Source organism: Trichomycterus rosablanca, chromosome 7 (assembly GCF_030014385.1).
Source record: "Trichomycterus rosablanca isolate fTriRos1 chromosome 7, fTriRos1.hap1, whole genome shotgun sequence".
Lineage (NCBI taxonomy): Eukaryota > Metazoa > Chordata > Actinopteri > Siluriformes > Trichomycteridae > Trichomycterus > Trichomycterus rosablanca.
Genome location: NC_085994.1, coordinates 27,319,324 through 27,344,839, shown reverse-complemented (window position 1 = coordinate 27,344,839; position 25,516 = coordinate 27,319,324). Strand labels below are relative to the sequence as shown.

The 25,516-nt window shown below is 38.5% G+C and overlaps 1 protein-coding gene across 1 annotated transcript in view; it reads right to left on the bottom strand.

The window, feature by feature from the left end:
- Nucleotides 1-6,226: 6,226 nt before the first annotated feature.
- The window catches only part of LOC134318329 (dedicator of cytokinesis protein 3-like), a 179,241-nt gene continuing 159,951 nt past the window's right edge, over nt 6,227-25,516 (bottom strand). The window contains exons 48-53 of the mRNA XM_062999191.1: nt 23,442-23,553; nt 23,262-23,343; nt 23,024-23,136; nt 9,213-9,285; nt 8,089-8,168; nt 6,227-7,991 (exon numbers count right to left, since the gene is read on the bottom strand). Coding sequence (XP_062855261.1) covers nt 7,428-7,991; nt 8,089-8,168; nt 9,213-9,285; nt 23,024-23,136; nt 23,262-23,343; nt 23,442-23,553 — 1,024 coding nt within the window. The 3' untranslated portion in view covers nt 6,227-7,427. The remainder of the gene's footprint in view (nt 7,992-8,088; nt 8,169-9,212; nt 9,286-23,023; nt 23,137-23,261; nt 23,344-23,441; nt 23,554-25,516) is intronic.

Below are 25,516 nucleotides of genomic sequence, written 5' to 3'. Positions count from 1 at the left end.
TTCACTCTGGGCTTCTCCACACCGTAACTCTCCCGGATGTGGGGAAAACAGTAAAGGTGGACTCATCAGAGAACAATACATGTTTCACATTGTCCACAGCCCAAGATTTGCGCTCCTTGCACCATTGAAACCGACGTTTGGCATCGGCACGAGTGACCAAAGGTTTGGCTATAGCAGCCCGGCCGTGTATATCGACCCTGTGGAGCTCCCGACGGACAGTTCTGGTGGAAACAGGAGAGTTGAGGTGCACATTTAATTCTGCCGTGATTTGGGCAGCCGTGGTTTTATGTTTTTTGGATACAATCCGGGTTAGCACCCGAACATCCCTTTCAGACAGCTTCCTCTTGCGTCCACAGTTAATCCTGTTGGATGTGGTTTGTCCTTCTTGGTGGTATGCTGACATTACCCTGGATACCGTGGCTCTTGATACATCACAAAGACTTGCTGTCTTGGTCACAGATGCGCCAGCAAGACGTGCACCAACAATTTGTCCTCTTTTGAACTCTGGTATGTCACCCATAATGTTGTGTGCATTGCAATATTTTGAGCAAAACTGTGCTCTTACCCTGCTAATTGAACCTTCACACTCTGCTCTTACTGGTGCAATGTGCAATTAATGAAGATTGGCCACCAGACTGGTCCAATTTAGCCATGAAACCTCCCACACTAAAATGACAGGTGTTTCAGTTTCATTGTCCAACCCCTGTATATATATATACTGTATATATATATATATATATATATATATATATATATATATATATATATATATATATATATATATATATATATACATACAGGGGTTGGACAAAATAACTGAAACACCTGTCATTTTAGTGTGGGAGGTTTCATGGCTAAATTGGACCAGTCTGGTGGCCAATCTTCATTAATTGCACATTGCACCAGTAAGAGCAGAGTGTGAAGCTCCACAGGGTCAATATACACGGCCGGGCTGCTATAGCCAAACCTTAGGTCACTCGTGCCAATGCCAAACGTCGGTTTCAATGGTGCAAGGAGCGCAAATCTTGGGCTGTGGACAATGTGAAACATGTATTGTTCTCTGATGAGTCCACCTTTACTGTTTTCCCCACATCCGGGAGAGTTACGGTGTGGAGAAGCCCCAAAGAAGCGTACCACCCAGACTGTTGCATGCCCAGAGTGAAGCATGGGGGTGGATCAGTGATGGTTTGGGCTGCCATATCATGGCATTCCCTTGGCCCAATACTTGTGCTAGATGGGCGCGTCACTGCCAAGGACTACCGAACCATTCTGGAGGACCATGTGCATCCAATGGCGGTGCCGTGTATCAGGATGACAATGCACCAATACACACAGCAAGACTGGTGAAAGATTGGTTTGATGAACATGAAAGTGAAGTTGAACATCTCCCATGGCCTGCACAGTCACCAGATCTAAATATTATTGAGCCACTTTGGGGTGTTTTGGAGAAGCGAGTCAGGAAACGTTTTCCTCCACCAGCATCACGTAGTGACCTGGCCACTATCCTGCAAGAAGAATGGCTTAAAATCCCTCTGACCACTGTGCAGGACTTGTATATGTCATTTCCAAGACGAATTGATGCTGTATTGGCCGCAAAATACTTTGCGGCCAATAATAATTTACTAATAAATTATTGTGGTCTAAAACCAGGTGTTTCAGTTATTTTGTCCAACCCCTGTATATATATATATATATATATATATATATATATATACACACACACACACCTAATTAATGTGTGCCATATGTGGTTCTGTGATGAGAAACATAGGTGGTACTTGGACGTTTTGGTTTGATATTGGGTGGTACTTGGTCTAAAAAGTTTGAGAACCACTGGTCTAGACCATTGACCCATCACACCGCTTAAACATCTTTTAACAGTTCTTAGATCAGTTCCTATAGCCTATTTTCTTGACAGTGCTTATCCAATATCCTAATCCAGCACCTTGTTCATCTCCTATTCTTTAGCATGTTCATTATCTAGCCTTAAGTCAATTTACACCAAAATATCAAGCTACTACGTCATTATACTGTATAATAAGTCCACATTTCTTTGGTAAAAGTAGGAAATGTGGCAATGTCTGTTTTGTGCAGTCAAAGCTTCACCCTTACTAAACTGAAACAAAGTACACACTATTTCATACATGTTGTCTTTTAATAAAGTTGGTTTGGAAAAACATAACTTAAATTATTTAATGTATGCTTGGTGTCTAGCATATCTGCTGTTGTTTAAGAAGGATAAAACTTAAATAATTTATGAAACAAAAAACCCAGTAGATCCTAAATAAGACCTATTAAAATTACAACATATAAACAATTATCCAGATTTCCATCAAGGCATAAAGTTTCTGTTCATACTAACATTAGTGTCAGTGTCAAACGTGTAAAACATTTCTCTTATGCTGTATAACTGCCCATATTTTCTTAAAAACATTACATTAGACATGATGAATTCACAAAAAATTTTGTGAATTTAAAAGTGACTTGTCATAAATAGTACAGTATTCTAACAATTCTTTTTATTTTTAACATTTATTAATAGGATGGACAACTGACTTCAAAACCATTTGATTATGAGACAGTCCTTCTATAAGTAAATTTAATAGTCATCTATACTGAAAGTGAAAAAGGTCAATTTAAATTAATACCACTATTTATTCATGCATTCACAATACATACAGGAGATCACACCAAAAATGTCTTCAGACTTTATTTCTTAAGTGTAGAACAAATAAAACAATCACAATCTACTGTACCTTGCCTAGTATAAACAGTACATTTCAAAAATCTTCATATACTACTTCTGGATTATAAACATAAAACAAAGACACAACATCTTTGAGGGTGTTTAATAATTCAAAAGCAATATATCACTAAGCTTCCTCATGTATATATGACATAATGCCAATATTGTAGGTTTTTGGTGTGGCTTCCCTGTAGCTATCATGCTCATAAACATCTAATACTTAAACATACCTGAGCTGCACTGAGCTTCTGTGCATGTGGATGGTTACTTGGGTTCAAAAGACTACTAGAAATATATGATACATTTCTAAAAGAGCAATATAGAATATATGTAAGCAATTTCCTTAGTAGATTGAAGTTCACTGTATTAGGCAGTCTGCCAATCATTACAGAAATTGGGTGCCAGCTTGAGCTCCTAAAATTAATATTATATACCGAAATTCTTTCTGAATGAATGCTTTATATAAGGCATTGGCTTGGATAGCTAAGTTAACAACTACACTACGAATTATTTGATAAATGCAAATATTTTTATAAAGAGTAATTGTAATGATTTGGTAAACAAAAATGACATTATAGAAAGTAATATCTTATTCAAAAACCACAGACATTATTAAGTAAAAATTCCAACCAACTTCAATACTTTTCTGAGATGGCTTTTCACACAATTTTGAGGAGTGTCTCTAAAACACTGTCCATTCAAAAAACATTGTGGAGGTCAGGCACTATAAGTGATTTTATGCAACTGTTAGTAATAGGTGTGGGTGACAAACTATTGTCTACATACTTTTGTCCTGACAAAAAGTTTGTGAATCCTTTGGAATGATTCAGACTTTAAATTACAGTCATTAGAGATAAATAATTAGTTTGCCCTAATTATTAATTTCCTTGTATTCAATCTAAACACAATTATATACTATATGGCCATAAGTATGAGGACATTCCTCCTAATTGTTAAGTTTAGGTGTTTCGCCTCACTCCTTGCTAACTGGTGTACAAAATTAGTGACAGAATATGTATTTTATTCTTTCACATTTGTGACAACAGTTTGAGGAAGGCCCCTCTCGCTCCAGTTTGTCGGTGCCACTGTGCACAAAATTTGTTTTGTTTGAAGGAATTGCATGGGGTCAAAAAGTATTTAGTCAGCCACTGATTGTGCAGGTTCTCCTACTTAGAAAGGTACTCATCATAGGTACACTTCAACTATGAGAGACAAAATGAGAAAAAAAAAATCCAGGAAATCACATTGTAGGATTTTTAAAGAATTTATTCGTAAATTATGGTGGAAAATAAGTATTTGGTCAATAACAAACAAGCAAGATTTCTGGCTCTCACAGACCTGTAACTTATTCTTTAAGAAGCTCTTCTGTCCTCCACTCGTTACCTGTATTAATGGCACCTGTTTGACCTCGTTATCTGTATAAAAGACACCTGTCCACAGCCTCAAACAGTCAGACTACAAACTCAACCATGGCCAAGACCAAAGAGCTGTCAAAGGACACCAGGAAGAAAATTGTAGACCTGCACCAGGCTGGGAAGAGTGAATCTACAATAGGCAAGCAGGTTGGTGTGAATAAATCAACTGTGGGAACAATTGTAAGAAAATGGAAGACATACAAGACCATTGATAATCTCCCTTGGGGTCAAGATCTCATCCCGTGGGGTCAAAATGATCATGAGAACGGTGAGCAAAAATCCCAGAACTACACAGAGGGACCTGATGAATGACCTGCAGAGAGCTGGGACCAAAGTAACAAAGGCTACCATCAGTAACACACTACGCCGAGAGGGACTCAAATCCTGCAGTGCCAGGCGTGTCCCCCTGCTTAAGCCAGTACATGTCCAGGCCCGTCTGAAGTTTGCCAGAGAGCATATGGATGATTCAGAAGAGAATTGGGAGAATATCATGTGGTCAGATGAAACCAAAATGGAACTTCTTGGTAAAAACTCAACTCGTCGTGTTTGGAGGAAGAAGAAAAACCCAAGAACACCATACCTACTGTGAAGCATGGGGGTGGAAACATCATGCTTTGGGGCTGTTTTTCTGCAAAGGGGACAGGACGACTGATCCGTGTTAAGGGAAGAATGAACGGGGGCCATGTATCGTGAGATTTTAAGCCAAAACCTCCTTCCATCAGTGAGAGCATTGAAGATGGAACGTGGCTGGGTCTTCCAGCATGACAGTGATCCCAAACACACCGCTCGGGCAACGAAGGAGTGGCTCTGTAAAAAGCATTTCAAGGTCCTGGAGTGGCCTAGCCAGTCTCCAGACCTCAACCCCATAGAAAATTTGTGGAGTCCGTGTTGCCCAGCGACAGCCCCAAAACATCACTGCTCTAGAGGAGATCTGCATGGAGGAATGGGCCAAAATACCAGCTACAGTGTGTGCAAACCTGGTGAAGACTTACAGGAAACGTTTGACCTCTGTCATTGACAACAAAGGTTATGTTACAGATGTTATTGAGTTGAACTTTTGTTATTGACCAAATACTTATTTTCCACCATAATTTACAAATAAATTCTTTAAAAATCCTACAATGTGATTTCCTGGATTTTTGTTTCTCATTTTGTCTCTCATAGTTGAAGTGTACCTATGATGAAAATTACAGACCTCTCTCATCTTTCTAAGTAGGAGAACCTGCACAATAAGTGGCTGACTAAATACTTTTTGGCCCCACTGTAAATGCTATTGAACACACTTAAAAGAAATCAGAACATCAATTGTAGGCCAAACCTTTTGTCATAGAGGCATACTTCAAAATGTTGTGGAAAGCCTTCCCAGAACAGAGTAGACTGTGACGTCCACAAAGCGGAGGCAAACACTCCAATTATGCCCATGATTTTGGAATTGGATATCCAACTAGCTCATGGTTTTGTGGCCATATAGTGTAAAAATGTGTTTAAGTCACAATAAGAATGGAGGCATAAAGTCAATGGAGGAAATTCTTTACCATTACTCATCTTCTGGGACAGTGGTAGCCTAGTGGGTAGAGCTTTGGGCTATCAACCGTAAGATTGGAGGTTCAAATCCAGGCTCTGCTAAGCATCCACTGTTGGGTCCTTGAGCAAGGCCCTTAACCCTGTCTGCTCCAGGGGCGCCGTAAGGTGGCTGACCCTGCACTCTGACCCCAGCTTCCAAACAAGCTGGGATATGCGAAGAAAGAATTTCATTGTACTATGCACCTGTATATGTATATATGACAAATAAAGTATATCTTCTTCTTCTTCTTCTTCTAATACAGACAAAAATCAAACTGCACAATTAATGTTTGGAGGGTAAAAGGCACAGCACACCACCCCGAAAAAAACTCTTCACAACTGTGGAACAAGGTGAAGGGAGTGTCGTAATTTGAATCTGCTTTGCTTTGCCTAAACTTGGCTAGCTATTAAGCAGCTATAGAAAACCAATCAGTTATACAGGGGAACAGAAGAACAATGATACAATGTTCCAGATACGATTTCAAGGCTTGACTGTGAATTATTAGACAATGTATTTAAAAAGCCTCTTTATTCAGAAGTCTGATTCCAAATGTTTTACAAACCCTTTTGTAGGAAAGACACATACAGTAGGTGGTCACAAACCTTTAAACCAGGAATTAAAGAACAGTATATGGGAAGGTGTGGTCCTTCTCTGGAACTTTTTTTAGGCATTTTTTTAATTATTGTTTTATGCATTTTAACCCCATTTTCTCCCAATTTAGCATAGCCAATCCACTGCTGGGATCCAAGGAGGGTGTATATTTGCCTGACACACACTCCCTCCGATGTGTGCACAGTCCACCAATGTCTCCTTATTTACCCATACTTCGGTGGATTTGTGCGTGAGGTCGCTTTGTGTACGGAGAGCCACGCCCTAATCTCTGCACTCCTCCACTTTCTGTACAGGCGCCCTGGGCAACCACGGTCCTTACACAGTGTTGATAACCCCACCCCTTAGTCCGATCTTTCCTACCCAGCAGACTGGAAGCCAATTTTGTCTGCTGCTGGCATTAGCCAATTGTGCCTGCTAGAGGGCACTCATCCGAGGGCTGCTCCTACCTGATTCATTTGATAAATGACCATCAGAACCATGAAAGGTAAAATAAATGTTTTTTGAGCCCATTGCTGAGAAAAATCTTGATGTCATGGTTTCCATTTGTATTTGTGACCTCATTATACATAGTATTCTAAGAAATTAAAAGAAAACTTTCAGAATTGAACAATGTCTATAATATACATCTGCTGAGAAAACATTTATACAGTTAAACTGAGTGTGTAACCCTTTTAAAGCATTGCACTTGAGTAGGAAGTCTCCTGTTTGCCCCTTCAGAAGACTCAAGACCACACAAAACAGGGACGCTACAGGGATTGCCCATAGTATATTTTTCACATTCTCACAAAATATAGTTTTTCTTTTAAAATAGTACAAAACATGCTCACAAACATTTTGGACACTAGAATATGATTTGTAAGCATGTTCTGCAAGCTGAAGCAAGGTCATATGTTCCCTAGTCCTTAGTGTGAGGCAGCTCCTGGTCTAAAAGAAGTTCTTTTGTCAACTATGTGAATGAAACAGCGAAACAGAGTCTTGTGACACCAGAGTGAAGTACCAACACATTCACTTCATCTTAACATTAGATGAAGGCCACAGTATTGATTAATTTCCTTCCACTCCAATCCCCTTCTTTCCTCTAAGCTTCTCCTCATCCTGCATTTTCTTCTTGCTCTTCTCTGATGCCCTGTTCCCAGGTGGTGCGGTAAGGAGGAAATATTCTGCGGGGTAGTGGCACCGGATGTGGTCCTGCCCCTTCCTCATCTCTCAGCCCAGTTTTAGGTGGTGCAGTTCCAGCTTGCCGTAAGGAACCATGATGGTGGTGATTGATATGAAAACGCAAAAGGCACAGCTGCTGGGACTCCATTGGCTCACTGTCTGCACTGTGGATGCTGAAGTGGCCCTGACTGTATTGAGCATGCTCAGGTATAGAGGGGAAGTGCACATGCTCAGGGGCTGTGCTGAACTGCACATGCAGGTGCTGGGAGCTGAGGTGATCAACTTGGCCCCAGTAGGGAACAGGAGCAGCATCGATTGGATTGTCATGGCGGTTCATAAGGGCATTTTCATTACAGCTTGGCATTTCAGTTTGACTGTGCATGCTCTCACTGAGAGATGAGACACCACTACTGGCACTGCCTGAAAGCGTGGAGTTGCTGCCACCTAAAACGGACACAGGACTGGTGGGGGAGCCTGGAATAGGCTGCAGAGGGGACTAGAAAAGATATGATGGAAAAACAATAGGCTGATACAGACAAGAAAGCATTAACTCATGATTCTCTACGTCTGAGAAAGAGAAAATTGTTGCTTACCTTTCTAAGAGGGCGTACAGGCAAAGGTGGTGGAGGATCATTCATCTGCTGCTGAATTGTATCAAAATGTAAGAACTGACCTGCATTGACAAAATTAAAGAAAATGATATTGGATATAAAAATAATTTAGTTTGTTATCAACCTAAAGCATGATTACATAAATTATTAAATTATTATTAAATTATATTAAATCATGAAATATAATTTAAATTATACATTAAATACATCCGCTCTGCTCACAAGTGGAGCTGCAAACAGTGTTTTAAGTCTCTCAGAGGTAGATTCATAACAGAGTTATTACTTATTAATGCTGTTTCAGTGTCTCAACTTTAGGATTTTAATGGAGTTAAATAATGTTAACACTGACCCACCAATTGTTTGTAATGCTTGTTAGCACTTATCCACAATTTCTTATCACAGAGCTCACAGTCCTTATAGCTGAAACAGGTTTTGTATATTGTTCAGACAGAATTCATTGTTCCAACTTAATAGCAATGTGACAAATTGTTAAGCAAAACATTATGATGTTAACCCTCCAATACTCCTTCATTTCATTCTTTTACGGATGGCAACAAACCAGCATAAAAAGCCTTTGGCCCAGAGATGAGACATTGTTAATATTAAACAATTGTTAATAAACAATTATATGAAAAAACATTACTGTCTTTTTCTGGAAAGGCAAAGAAACTTTGCAGGGATATGGTCACTTGTTATCAATCAAGTCAAAAAAACATTAAATCAGTTCATATATTATATCTATTGCCAAAACCTTTAAGCAAGGAAATCACTATGGAAACATAAAAAGAACTGCCCAGTAAAGTCAAAGGATAAGTAAGGTTCTGGAGGGAGTAGAAAGCAAGTACGGTCCCTCTGTGCTGTGACTAAGAAAACATATTGTAATCTTGTCCAGTTTTAAATCTAAAGGAAAATGATGTTGAAGAGCTAGCACCTTTCCTAGGGCATAACATATATATTTACAGAGAATATTACACGCTGCCAGAGGAAAAACTTTAGCTTGCTAAATGAGTAAATTATTAATGGCAATGAAGAGGGAGGCTTAAGATTTTAAAGAAAAATAAACTGTATAAAATCACAATTATCATGGGTGAATGAAAATTATGTACCTTGTTCAGTAAGGCCTGTGGAATTAGTCCAGGGACTGTGGTGTTGAAGTACAGAGCGCTGAAGATTGTTGATCTATAGAAATATAATACTGGAGTGATGCAAAGACCAAAATTCAGTATAAATGACATACAATAGCTTGTTTATAGTCATTTAATTTTTAACATAACTTTTCAGTTTAGGATTAAATGACAAAATATTAAAATTTTACAACAAAAAAATCATAAACTAGGGGTTTGAAAAAATTCTTTAATGAATTTAAAACGTGATTGCCCAGTACATAAATTTTTAAATTACAGAGTTTAAATTTAAAACATAAGAAATTAAGTTCAAATAACAAAAAATAGTTAAAATGTGGTAAAGTTTTTAATAAAATTATATAATTCATAATATACACAAAATATGAATGTGATTTAAAAGGAATTTATACTTTACGGAGTTTATACTTAATCCAAATGTACAAGTTAGAATGCAGTGCCTGTAGAAAATCATCATACTATCAAAACCCCTGCTTTTCATCACATTATACCATGAAAATGAAGTAAATAAATAAACCCTAATTATCAAAGTTAAAATTACACTTTTAAAAAATCTAATTAAATTTTTTTCATCTGGTTTGGATAGGTAACCAGCTACTTAGAATAACCATTATAAAATATCACACACCAGACTAATTGGTCCACACCTGACATTAATTGTAGTGGTTTTGGTGACTTCAGAATAAAACCAAATCTTGCTTAAGGATTCCAAAACTAGCAGTGCTCATCATACTATCAAAACCCCTGCTTTTCATCACATTATACCATGAAAATGAAGTAAATAAATAAACCCTAATTATCAAAGTTAAAATTACACTTTTAAAAAATCTAATTAAATTTTTTTAAATCTGGTTTGGATAGGTAACCAGCTACTTAGAATAACCATTATAAAATATCACACACTAGACTAATTGGTCCACACCTGACATTAATTGTAGTGGTTTTGGTGACTTCAGAATAAAACCAAATCTTGCTTAAGGATTCCAAAACTAGCAGTGCAGTAACACAAAACACTAGCAGTAACACAAAAAATCATCATGGTTGGTAAGCTGTTTTCAAAAGATTTCAGTGGCTTTAAACTATCCCAACCAGTATGTCACCATCAAAACCTTGCCAAGAATGGGCCACCCCTACAGGAGGATATTGATCAGAAAAGCTCAATTTGACTAAACTCCAAAAATGGACAAATATTGCCCAATCTAGGTGTGCAAAGCTGATAGAGACATATTAAAAAAAAACTAATGGCTGTAGATAGATAGATGTCTTTGTATTTTGTCATTTATTAAAGGTTCAAGAAAACAAACAACTTACAGATTCTTTTGTTAATTGGATTTTACGAAATTTCCCAAATGATACAAGATACAAAGATAAATAAATAAAAAAATCCTGAATTTGAAATTGAATGCAAAATGAAAATGCAATTTTTTTCCAATTAATTTCCAATTCCCACTTGCACCACCCCTGCCCTAAGCTGTGGACTAGTCACTTATAGCATGCATGCAGTTGCCAGTCACCTCTGTCTTAAAGAAAAAAAATACTGGCTAGGTTAATTGTGCAGCTGAGATTTAAAATCAAGAGGTCAAGATCTCTGTGATGGGCAAGCACATAAAACCACTGCATCACTTAAGCACCAGTATGTCAAAAGTTCTGCAATACAATTGGATTTTAAATAATTGAAAAATTGATTTTATGTACATAACACAGACAAATATAAAAGAAACATGTGTGGACATTAGTTACATTTTTACTAACAGAGAATAACTTTATATTAATAAATGATTAGAGATGTATTCAGTGGTTTAAGAATTTAAATTAATTGTTGACATTATATATGTTTATAGAGTTGTCTCCATGATGAAGTTTCCAGCCTGCATGAACAGCTATGTTTGATGAAGTGTCGTATAAAAAGCCTATACATGCCAGTTCTGCTAGGTTTAAATTCTCAGTAAAATGTCTTTTTTGCCACACTTGGGTAGCTACACCATGCACATTGGGGAGACCAGTTTCTTTCCAAGCAAAAGATGGTGCTGACTTGGACCAACCCAGGGGGTAGAATAAATTTTTATATGGCATCGACAAAAAACAATCCTCAGAAAGACAACATGATAACTGCATCTTAATCAATGCATGTTCAGCCATTGCTGCTGAAGTGGTCTGCTGTCTGTAGAGACAAGTTTGGGATTACCAAAGTTGTTCAACATCAAATTATCACCAGAGATATCATGATGCCATTACTGAATTATCTTCCTCCTCTTGGGCTGCTCCGGTGGTTCTAGTTCCAAAGCCTGATGGCTGTTTTTAGTTTTGTGTAGACTACCAGGCGTTAAAAGAGTTAAAAGAGTTAAAAGTGTGCTTTGTATGTATTGATTATATCATTGTCTCAGACCCCAGAACAGCATTTTTAACCAATCTTTACAAATTACATGAACCTCAGTTGACATAAAGAAATGCTATTTTTTTCCAAATATATATATATATATTTAATATATATATATATATATATATAAGGGCTGTCAAACGATAAAAATTTTTATCGCGATTAATCTCAGGATGTCATATAGTTAATCGCGATTAATCGCATAAAAAAAAAAAATCTGTGTAAATGTTATAGAAAACAAGGATTTTTAAGTGAAATGTTACAATTAAAATGGTGAACACATTTTATGCTAAATGTACTTATGTTAAAAACTGCTGGGACAAGAGAAAACTGTAAGGGAGTTTTATTCACTCACATACTAGGCAGTAATACTATCCAGCAGAGACCCTCTGACTTCGTATATATGTCAGATTGTAGGTTAAAATTTCTCCATCAGAGAACAGACTTTTCTGTGGTTGTATCGTGACAATGGTTTGATGGACGTTTCTACACGAAGTGAGTGTGTTTTGTCCAGCAGCGATGCTGTGTCTGATCCAGTCATATAAGCACAACACACAGTAACACACCACCAACCACGTCAGTGTCACTGAAGTGCTGAGAATGATCCACCACCTAAATAATACCTGCTCTGAGGTGGTCATGTGGAGGTCCTGACTATTGAAGAATAAGGTAAAAGGGGGCTAACAAAGTATGCAGAGTAACTGATGGACGACAGTGGAACTGTAGAGCTACAAAGTGCACCTATAGATAGATAACTTTATTAATCCCATAGGGAAAGTCAGTAAATGGTTAGTAAACTACGTATATGGTTAGTGGAGCTGATAGAAAAAGAGTATACATACAAAGTGGTGGTTTTAATGTTATGGCTGATCGTATATAATTTTATAACCCAAAGATTGTCCCTTGTATTTTTTGTAGATATAGTGTCCACTACCATCACTGAGCCACATTTGCTTATTCACCTCTCATACAGTGCCTTGCAAAAGTATTCAGCCCCCTTGAACTTTTCAACCTTTTGCCACATTTCAGGCTTCAAACATAACGATATGAAATTGTAATTTTTTGTGAAGAATCAACAACAAGTGGGACACAATCGTGAAGTGGAACGAAATTTATTGGATATTTTAAACTTTTTTTAGAAATAAAAAACTGAAAAGTGGGGCGTGCAATATTATTCAGCCCCCTTGCGTTAATACTTTTGTAGCGCCACCTTTTGCTGCGATTACAGCTGCAAGTTGCTTGGGGTATGTCTCTATCAGTTTTGCACATCGAGAGACAGAAATTTTTGCCCATTCTTCCTTGCAAAACAGCTCGAGCTCAGTGAGGTTGGATGGAGAGCGTTTGTGAACAGCAGTTTTCAACTCTTTCCACAGATTCTCGATGGGATTCAGGTCTGGACTTTGACTTGGCCATTCTAACACCTGGATACGTTTATTTGTGAACCATTCCATTGTAGATTTTGCTTTATGTTTTGGATCATTGTCTTGTTGGAAGATAAATCTCCGTCCCAGTCTCAGGTCTTTTGCAGACTGCAACAGGTTTTCTTCCAGAATGGTCCTGTATTTGGCTCCATCCATCTTCCCATCAATTTTAACCATCTTCCCTGTCCCTGCTGAAGAAAAGCAGGCCCAAACCATGATGCTGCCACCACCATGTTTGACAGTGGGGATGGTGTGTTCAGGGTGATGAGCTGTGTTGCTTTTACGCCAAACATAACGTTTTGCATTGTGGCCAAAAAGTTCGATTTTGGTTTCATCTGACCAGAGCACCTTCTTCCACATGTTTGGTGTGTCTCCCAGGTGACTTTTTATAGATATCTTTGAGAAATGGCTTTCTTCTTGCCACTCTTCCATAAAGGCCAGATTTGTGCAGTGTACGACTGATTGTGTCCTATGGACAGAGTCTCCCACCTCAGCTGTAGATCTCTGCAGTTCATTCAGAGTGATCATGGGCCTCTTGGCTGCATCTCTGATCAGTCTTCTCCTTGTTTGAGCTGAAAGTTTAGAGGGACGGCCGGGTCTTGGTAGATTTGCAGTGGTCTGATACTCCTTCCATTTCAATATGATCGCTTGCACAGTGCTCCTTGAGATGTTTAAAGCTTGGGAAATCTTTTTGTATCCAAATCCGGCTTTAAACTTCTCCACAACAGTATCTCGGACCTGCCTGGTGTGTTCCTTGGTCTTCATGATGCTCTCTGCGCTTTAAACAGAACTCTGAGACTGTCACAGAGCAGGTGCATTTATACGGAGACTTGATTACACACAGGTGGATTCTATTTATCACCATCAGTCATTTAGGTCAACATTGGATCATTCAGAGATCCTCACTGAACTTCTGGAGTGAGTTTGCTGCACTGAAAGTAAAGGGGCTGAATAATATTGCACGCCCCACTTTTTAGTTTTTTATTTCTAAAAAAAGTTTAAAATATCCAATAAATTTCGTTCTACTTCACGATTGTGTCCCACTTGTTGTTGATTCTTCACAAAAAATTACAATTTCATATCGTTATGTTTGAAGCCTGAAATGTGGCAAAAGGTTGAAAAGTTCAAGGGGGCTGAATACTTTTGCAAGGCACTGTACATGAGTAAAAACTATGAACACTACTCTGCAGCATCTAACAGCCGGTGTAGATCATCAGCCAAGGTCACAAGATCCAGCAAGAAGGTTCTGGGTTCGATCCCCAGGTCGGGCGGTCTGGGTCATTTCTGTGTTTGCATGTTCTCCCCATGTCCGCGTAGGTTTCATCCGGGTGCTCCGGTTTCCTCCCACAGTCCAAAGACATGCAAGTGAGGTGAATTGGAGACACTAAATTGTTCATGTGTTTGATATAACCTTGAGAACTGATGAATCATAACTCAATGTTATGAGTAACTACCGTTCCTGTCATGAATGTAACCAAAGTGTAAAACATGAGGTTAAAATCCTAATAAACAAACAAACAGTACTTCTTTATATTGTATATATATATATATATATATATATATATATAATTTACTTTTATAATTATTATTCTTATATGCAATTATATGTTATTTTCTATGTATAGTATTCATATAGCTGTCATTTTGGTTCACTTTTGTAATTGGTCTTATTTATAATATTCTGATTATATACTACTTGCTGCAATTATCTTAATAAAATACTTTCTACTGCACAATCTGTAGTTAATCTGTAGCATCTGTAGTTAATCTGTAGCATAAATCTACTATTTTATCTATGAGGATGTGAAAGGAGAAGAAAACGGTAAATAAATGGTATCGTAGTGTTTCGGGGGCTATTCCGGCCCAGTTATGGGAGAGTCGGCGGAGATCTGGCATCCGGATTTAGGCCAGTGTATTTGGCCCGATTCTGGGCAGTCATTCAAAAAGAGTCAGAGCCGACACGGGCTGCCGGTGTTATTGCAAGGTTGTCTAAAGTTTTCAATAATTTAAAGGTTAGTACAAGGTTCCCTTAAGGTTTCAATAATTTTAAGGTTACGGGAACGTTAGGGAAACGTTCCCACAACTATAATGCACAACCAAACGGGAATGTTCTATTTCCGTAAAGAAAACTTTCCTGGGGAACCAAAGGGCAACCAAAATGATCCGTTCCCAGAACGTTCTGGGAACCAAAAACTAACGTTCCCGGAACGTTCTGGGAACCAAAAATTGTTAGCTGGGAAATACCTGAAACAGTCAAGTTACCAGACATTATCTATAAGTAATTGACTGTAGCTATATAAAAAAAGCGTTAATTAAAACAGTCCATGTAAACGCTTAGTCCACAGGGCCGGAGTGGGCCCCTTTTTCAGCCCGGGAGTTTCATGCCCAAACCCGGCCCACTTTTTCCACGGAGGAAAAATTTTAATAAATGAAACAGCAGCTAGCTCTTACAATGACTTTTTATTGGGTATAAGTTCAGGTGTATGTTGGTAAGTTAACAGAAAACACTTCACTTAAACATGTTTAATTCAAATTTAAATCAGATAAAGATTTAAAAGGTAAAAAATGTGATAAAGATGAAAAAGTATTTACATTTGTACATGAGCAATAAGTTGAAATAAAAATTAAAATTGCATTTGTCTTTTCAACAGAGAGGTGCTCTATTGTTAGGTTTACACTAAACTCTTAAGTAGCTTCACTATTTAGTAGGCTACCTACAGCATCAAAAGCCTCCTAAGCAGTGCACTTTATTAATAACGGTGTCATTGTCTATAGACATGAGACATGACTTATCTGCTGCTCTGAGGTTTAAATTTTTTTTTTTATTAAGGGTTAGTCTATTTAGCTGAATAACATAACATGCTTAAAGTTTTTTTTGTTTTTAACAATTTAGCCTATATTATGATGGTGTAAAATTGATAGTGATTTAGGTTATTTGTCTTCATTTGTTAAAATAAAATAGGCTATCGTGCTGACATCTTTATGAATGTCTGAACAATTTAACATATATCATGTATATTCTCTACGTTATATTTTACATTACAAATAACTATCTTAGTTTAAATAAATCTGTTAGAATATCCTCTACCTGTCCCTTCAGTAGTCATGGATCATCAGTACAGTAGCGTCGGAACAAAAACATTCCATTAATGAGTTAGGCTATTTAATATATCACACTTCAAATTATGTTTATTATTTTCAGCTTGAAACTGGATATTTCTGATTAATGCTGTGTATTGGGTTCTACAAAATAAACTATGCTAAGTTGACTTGGCAATGTTGCGCAATACCTGGTCTTTTCGGCTCCACCTGGCCTCTTCCTGCCCTCCATCACCACCGACTTGCGCTATTCTGTTGCTATTTTTACTTTTACCGGCGCTCCAGAAAAGACGCCTCATGGGCCAAACCAACTTAAACATTTGGGAGGGGGGGATTCCCTCAGATGGTAGAACCCAGAGCGGTAGAGAGAACAGAGTGGCGACACTCCCATAGGGAACCGTTGGAAAGGGGGCGGGACATATTTTCTGTGCAGCTTCCGGGTTGTGGAGCTCTGTATAGTTCCAAACATCCCATAGAGCCCCATTCATTTCCACTACTTATCAAGCATTTTTAGCTGTTTGTTGCTTTGTTTTAAAAAAAAATAATGAATTTGATGTCATTAATATACTTAATACTGTTATTGTTTAGCATTTGCTCAGCACTAAATGTTACATGTTTATCTTAATTAATAGGTATAACTGAATTTAGCTTAGTCAGCTAAGCTAAATTATTGACACTAGAGTCTTTTCACCTAAAATTGATTAATTAAAAGTTGATTAATCAAGAGTCCTGTTACAGAAATGATAATAAAACATCAGAGCCATAATAAATCATGCTACTTTTACTTTCATACTTAAGTACATTTGAAGGTAAATTTAGTTTAGTACTTTAGTGGAGGTAAAGAGTATTTTACTTTTATTACTACTTTTACTGGAGTAATATTTTACCTTGGATATCTCTACTTCAACTCAACTACATGGTTTGTGTACCTTGTCCACCACATACATTAGACAAAATGAACTAGTGCATATTAATTATGAATTAATTCATGTATTACATGTAGGAATAAATTATTACTCACTCATGAAATAAGACATGAATTAATGCTATTTCATGTACCTGCACTATAATGTTAAAGGTATTGGTACGGTAGTGTGTTTATGAATCTGTTCATTCAGTGCAGGTAAACCTTATGAATCCAGCACATGACTTAGTGTTTAACCAAAATGATTATTATTATGAATCCTCGGGAAAGTGAAGGGAGATTAGTTTATGTAAAAAACAAAACATAAAAAACTGTCTAATCTATGTACTGTATATTGTCTCTACTACTTAATGATATGGCATTATGTAATGTATGCTAATATAATGTACTGTGTGTTAACAAGAACGACCTATTAACAAGTCATTATAAACATCAATCTTCCACTTCATATACCAAATTGATATTAAAGCAGATGCAGTAAATGTAAACGCAATTGAAAATACCCAGAAATTTTACAAATGTTTATTATTTACTGTTTAATATTTCATTTACTGCTGCCTGTCCCATATGAGAACATGACAGCGCCGGGTTTGTTTGGAACTATTGGAGGGTTACATGAACCACGTGACCGCGTGGCGGCGAGATCAAGGAGTGTCGCAACTCTCTCTATCTACGGCTCTGGTAGAACCCATCTAATCTAATATTTTTCCCAACCGGCCCAAACTTGAGACTGACATGAGCCGGCCCATCGGGAATCCTCCCGAATCTCCCGATTAGCCACTCCGGGCTTGTTAGTCCATATAAATATCAGATACGAATGTGTTTTTAGAAAACTACAAACATCACAAATATAAATCATGTTTATAACCATGTGATAGAATAACCCGTAATAAACTGTAGAGATGAAACATCACACAGAGTTTCACCTTTTACCGGAGGGGGAGGAGGCGGAGCTACGCGGTTTTGATGGACAGCTCTAGCAGCCAATGGAAATACTCGTTACAAAGCTTGCGTGGTTTCATTCATCTTTTCATCAACACGTAAAAAAAGTGAAAACCGATAAAAGTAGTTTATCATCGGACAGTTCATGTGCTTTACATCCTAATTCATCTGAAATACAGTTAATTACCACAGAGACACACATGTATGTGGCACAAACAGCCAAATAAAAATAGTTAGATTAAAAATTGTAATCTTGATTAATTTTTTTAATCGCGATTAAAATTTTAACGCATTAATATATATATATAATATAATTAACGACAGCCCTAATATATACACATAAATATATATATATATATATATGTATATACTGTATATATACAGAGGATTACATTACGTTACATTGAGATCGCGTTAATGCGTTATTATCGCGTTAACTTCGACAGCCCTAATATATATATATATATATATATATATATATATATATATATATACATATATATATACATATATATATATATATATATATATATACACATATATATATTGTGGGATAGCGTCAGGGCCGCAAGTGAGCTGCCTTTGGCAGTTCATTCAGTGGTTTAGGGACAGACACCCATTCATACACACATACATTCATACAACAGACAAACATTTAAGCTACTTACACAACCCTCACCGCAGCCACCCCACTCCCAACAACGGGATACACGGCTACGGTGAGCTTAGACACCACTGCCGCAAGGCTTTCTGGGTAAAGCCCGTGCCGGCCCCCAGTGGCGACGCTACACTATACACATATACAGGGGTTGGACAAAATAACTGAAACACCTGTCATTTTAGTGTGGGAGGATTCATGGCTAAATTGGACCAGTCTGGTGGCCAATCTTCATTAATTGCACATTGCACCAGTAAGAGCAGAGTGTGAAGGTTCAATTAGCAGGGTAAGAGCACAGTTTTGCTCAAAATATTGCAATGCACACAACATTATGGGTGACATACCAGAGTTCAAAAGAGGACAAATTGTTGGTGCACGTCTTGCTGGCACATCTGTGACCAAGACAGCAAGTCTTTGTGATGTATCAAGAGCCACGGTATCCAGGGTAATGTCAGCATACCACCAAGAAGGACAAACCACATCCAACAGGATTAACTGTGGACGTAAGAGGAAGCTGTCTGAAAGGGATGTTCGGGTGCTAACCCGGATTGTATCCAAAAAACATAAAACCACGGCTGCCCAAATCACGGCAGAATTAAATGTGCACCTCAACTCTCCTGTTTCCACCAGAACTGTCCGTCGGGAGCTCCACCGGGTCAATATACACGGCCGGGCTGCTATAGCCAAACCTTTGGTCACTCGTGCCAATGCCAAACGTCGGTTTCAATGGTGCAAGGAGCGCAAATCTTGGGCTGTGGACAATGTGAAACATGTATTGTTCTCTGATGAGTCCACCTTTACTGTTTTCCCCACATCCGGGAGAGTTACGGTGTGGAGAAGCCCCAAAGAAGCGTACCACCCAGACTGTGGCATGCCCAGAGTGAAGCATGGGGGTGGATCAGTGATGGTTTGGGCTGCCATATCATGGCATTCCCTTGGCCCAATACTTGTGCTAGATGGGCGCGTCACTGCCAAGGACTACCGAACCATTCTGGAGGACCATGTGCATCCAATGGCGGTGCCGTGTATCAGGATGACAATGCACCAATACACACAGCAAGACTGGTGAAAGATTGGTTTGATGAACATGAAAGTGAAGTTGAACATCTCCCATGGCCTGCACAGTCACCAGATCTAAATATTATTGAGCCACTTTGGGGTGTTTTGGAGAAGCGAGTCAGGAAACGTTTTCCTCCACCAGCATCACGTAGTGACCTGGCCACTATCCTGCAAGAAGAATGGCTTAAAATCCCTCTGACCACTGTGCAGGACTTGTATATGTCATTTCCAAGACGAATTGACGCTGTATTGGCCGCAAAAGGAGGCCCTACACCATACTAATAAATTATTGTGGTCTAAAACCAGGTGTTTCAGTTATTTTGTCCAACCCCTGTATATATATATATATATATATATATATATATATATATATATATATATATATATACAGTGTATCACAAAAGTAAGTACACCTCTCACATTTCTGCAGATATTTAAGTATATCTTTTCATGGGACAACACTGACAAAATGACACTTTGACACAATGAAAAGTAGTCTGTGTGCAGCTTATATAACAGTGTAAATTTATTATTCCCTCAAAATAACTCAATATACAGCCATTAATGTCTAAACCACCGGCAACAAAAGTGAGTACACCCCTAAGAGACTACACCCCTAAATGTCCAAATTGAGCACTGCTTGTCATTTTCCCTCCAAAATGTCATGTGATTTGTTAGTGTTACTAGGTCTCAGGTGTGCATAGGGAGCAGGTGTGTTCAATTTAGTAGTACAGCTCTCACACTCTCTCATACTGGTCACTGAAAGTTCCAACATGGCACCTCATGGCAAAGAACTCTCTGAGGATCTTAAAAGATGAATTGTTGCGCTACATGAAGATGGCCAAGGCTACAAGAAGATTGCCAACACCCTGAAACTGAGCTGCAGCACAGTGGCCAAGATCATCCAGCGTTTTAAAAGAGCAGGGTCCACTCAGAACAGACCTCGCGTTGGTCGTCCAAAGAAGCTGAGTGCACGTGCTCAGCGTCACATCCAACTGCTGTCTTTGAAAGATAGGCGCAGGAGTGCTGTCAGCATTGCTGCAGAGATTGAAAAGGTGGGGGGTCAGCCTGTCAGTGCTCAGACCATACGCCGCACACTACATAAAATTGGTCTGCATGGCTGTCACCCCAGAAGGAAGCCTCTTCTGAAGTCTCTACACAAGAAAGCCCGCAAACAGTTTTCTGAAGACATGTCAACAAAGGACATGGATTACTGGAACCATGTCCTATGGTCTGATGAGACCAAGATTAATTTGTTTGGTTCAGATGGTCTCAAGCATGTGTGGCGGCAATCAGGTGAGGAGTACAAAGATAAGTGTGTCATGCCTACAGTCAAGCATGGTGGTGGGAATGCCATGGTCTGGGGCTGCATGGGTGCAGCAAGTGTTGGGGAGTTACATTTCATTGAGGGACACATGAACTCCAATATGTACTGTGAAATACTGAAGCAGAGCATGATCCCCTTCCTCCGGATACTGGGTCGCAGGGCAGTGTTCCAGCATGATAATGACCCCAAACACACCTCTAAGACGACCACTGCTTTATTGAAGAGGCTGAGGGTAAAGGTGATGGACTGGCCAAGCATGTCTCCAGACCTAAACCCAATAGAACATCTTTGGGGCATCCTCAAGCGGAAGGTGGAGGAGCGCAAAGTCTCGAATATCCGCCAGCTCCGTGATGTCGTCATGGAGGAGTGGAAAAGCATTCCAGTGGCAACCTGTGAAGCTCTGGTAAACTCCATGCCAAGGAGAGTTAAGGCAGTTCTGGGAAATAATGGTGGCCACACAAAATATTGACACTTCAGGAACTTTCACTAAGGGGTGTACTCACTTTTGTTGCCGGTGGTTTAGACATTAATGGCTGTATATTGAGTTATTTTGAGGGAAGAATAAATTTACACTGTTATATAAGCTGCACACAGACTACTTTTCATTGTGTCAAAGTGTCATTTTGTCAGTGTTGTCCCATGAAAAGATATACTTAAATATCTGCAGAAATGTGAGGGGTGTACTCACTTTTGTGATACACTGTATATCAGTGGCGGCTGCTGGTCTTTCAAAGAGGGGAAGCTCATTGTCGGCTTACATCATAAAATTTTTCAATTTATTTACACGTAAATTCTGCCTTCTTTTCCTTTTACAAGAAAATGGCCTGAAATGGGTTGCAGTTTGTCTTTCGACTTCACTCGCAAAATCCGCGATGGAACTGAAGCTCCCAGTGATTAAGTGACTAATGATTAAGTGTAGTGCTTTGGCAATATGAATGTCCCTATTTGTCATGCCAATAAAGCTTCTTTTGAGTTTGAGTTTGAGAAGTGACGGTGTAGCGCTCAAACTAGCTGTCAATCAAAACGGGATTCAGCCTTTCCACTGATCCTACAATCATCTTGCAGAAGCTCAGCGTCCACACCCACCCACAGCTCCATTCACCCCCACAGACGCTCAGCGTCCGGGGGCGGGACAAAATCGAGGCATTTATGCAATGACCGGCGAGTTTCGGAGCATTAAAAAAAAAAACTCAACGCAGTCCCATAGAAGTGAAGAGACGCTCAGCTTCTGCGGGCAAATGCATTGATGCTACGGGAATGTATGAGTTAAGTTAAGAAAATCGAGTCGATTTGTGATAATTAGCTGATTCTGAACGAACTCGTCTTCGAGATATACGTGTTCTAATGCATTTGTAGTCAATGAAATGTTAACACAACTGTACATATTTGACCATTTAATTTTGGACATTTTAGGGGAAGCTGAGCTTCCCTTGCAGTCTTAGAGAAATCGCCACTGATATATATACTGTATATATACTGTATATATATATATATATATATATATATATATATATATATATATATATATATATATATATATGCAGATACGTAGATAGATAGATGTTTGCACTTAATTAAAATCAGCCATTTAAGTTATTTAAATCTTTAAGTTTAAGTTATTTAATCAGTTTGGGGCAGTTTTTCAAGTCATATTTGGCAATAAGTTTGCTATTAGAAGTAACACAAGCAAACATACATGTTTCAGACATACATCTATGTTGGTTTTAAAAGACCACTGTGGTGACTTCATTTTTAAGAAAATACCACACAAATATAACTCATTACACCACTTTCATGAGCCACTTACACCACTAAGCAACATCCACTGAACCCGAAATATTTAATTTTTTATAAAATCTTACTTTTTATAAAAGAAAATGCCAGCATAAACAGTGTGTTTCATGAAGCTGGAAAAATCAAAGTGATTTGTTAAATTCTAAAACGCTAAAAAAGAGGTTGTTTGATACCTGTGCATTCTCATTGTTGCCATAGTAAATAGCAGTAGGTCTCTCTCTGTAGGAAGGAAGCGGCATCGGCAGATCACGGGAATTCTTGTTCTTCTCTGACAGACAGGGAGACCCTAAAGGGAAAATAAAAGAAAGTTTAAAACTAGGAAAAGAAAGAACAATGCAAAGAGAAAGGATGTCAGACGAACTGTGTGAAGTATTTTTAATTCATGTATATCATGCAATTTCAATGTTTTACCTCTCGCACTAGAAGGGGCAGAATTAATCATTTGTGAGGAAGAAGAGCGAATAGAGCTGAGACTGGAGGATGATGGGCTGGGCTGCATATGGTAAACGTTATATATAATTAACACGTAACAACAATATTTCATCTGCTAATGAATATGACAGAGTTAATAGTAAGCTTGAGAATGCTCACCTGCATAAGGGGAGAATCCTCTGGTTGGTCTATTAGCCCATCTGTTACAATCATTAATGGACCACCCTCGTTGGAGTGGTGGGACAAAGGAGGACGAAGAGAACCCATGGAACTTAAAAGAAGGAAAAGGAAAAAACACAGACACAGAAACACTGTAAGCTGCCTTCCAAAACTGGGACTGTTTCTTATTTTATTTTATACAAATCCCAGGTGTGCACACGTGCAGTAGCCAACTGCTTCTTTTCACATGCACAAGGCAGGCTCATATAAAAAAATCTGCACAGATTCAAACACCAATCTTATTATCCCCCTTCTCTTTGCAGGCGCCATCGATTAGACAGCTGAGATTTAAACTTGCTAGTGTGTTATACCACAGTGCTACCCGAGAGTCCGCGCCTTACATTTTCGATAGGAGACGCATCTGGACTACAGGCAAGCTAGACAATCACACACACACTCTATGTCTATGAAATCATGGTGTTGGGCATTTATGCCTGACATTGTCCGACTGAAATATACATGGGAGTTCCTGGAAAAACACGTCATCTTGATGGCAGCTTATGTCTCTCCAAAATACCAATCTAAGCTTCCACATGGTACCTTCACACATATGCAGATCACCCTTGTCGTGGGCACTAATGCAACCCCATGCCATAAAACATAATGTGTATTGCAGTTTTCAGCCTGAATGGTCTTTGGCTAAAACGTAAACTTGACTGACCACAGAACACACTTCCACTGTCTTTTGGTCCATCTCATATGACTTCTGGTCCAGAGAACTCACAGGTGTTTCTGTGCAAAATTAATATATGGCTTCCCTTTTGCATAATAATGGATGCTCCTTTTATACCCTTATACCCTTAGAGTCTTACTTTGCCTCTGTCCCAACTTTTTTGAGTGTATTGCAGGCATTACATTCTATTGTTTTTTTTATTTATTTACAAATAGTGAAAACATTGACGAATAGTTTTACATATCACTGTATGTAAACCAGCACATTTATATTTGCAGGTGCATGTTACACCCCTTACTATTTTAAATTGTGTAATAAACATGAATCTACGTAAAACTGGTTTGGTTATATGACAGTTTATGAACAGCTACTCTTGCAGTCTGTGGTAACCCTCTAAACCAACCAGGGCAGACAATACATAAGTGGCACCCCAACCCCAGTAAATGGCAGCCCGAGCATAACCTGGGTTTACAGATGGGGTCCGCTCCAAAAACAGGCCGGTTCCTTCGTGAGGCCCAAAATGCTGCAACACCAGGTGTGTTCCCAAAAAGAAATATGTGTGCTGGCATTGCACGCTAGTGAAAAACCAGACTGAACTGAGCAGCCTGATATCATGTTTTCAGAAAAAAACACAGGTTTGCCAACAGAGGAGCTGGCCAATCTAAGAGGGAGAAATCATGATATATACAACCCCAAATCAGAAAAAGTTGGGACAGTATGGAAAATGCTAATAAAATTAAAATGCAGTGTTTCTTACATTTACTTTGAATTTTATTTAATTGCAGACAGTATGTCTAAGATATCTAAGATATTTCATGTTTTGTCTGCTCAACCTTATTTCATTTGTTAATATACCTCCATTCCTGCATTTCAGGCCTGCAAGACATTCCAAAAAAAGTTGTGACGGGGGCAATTTAGGGCTAGTAATGAGATAATAAAAAAAAAAAAAAAAAAAAAATAATGATGTGATTCCAAACAGGTGATGTCAACAGGTGATTGTAATCATGGTTTGGTACAAAAGCAGCATCCAGGGGAGTCTTTGATGAGCAAAGATGGCCAGAGGATCTTCAGTTTGTCAACAAATGCGTGAGAAAATTATGGAAGTGTTTAAAAACAACATACCTCAAAGAAAGATTGGAAGGGATTTGCATATTTCTCCCTCTACAGTGCATAATATCAGTAAACGATTCAAGGAATCGGGAGGAATTTCAGTGCGTACAGACCAAGAGCACAAGCTTAAGCTGAACACCTGTGATTTTAATCCCTCAGACGACACTGCATCAAGAACCGCCACTCAACAATAGCTGATATAACCACATGGGCAAGGGATTACTTTAAAAAA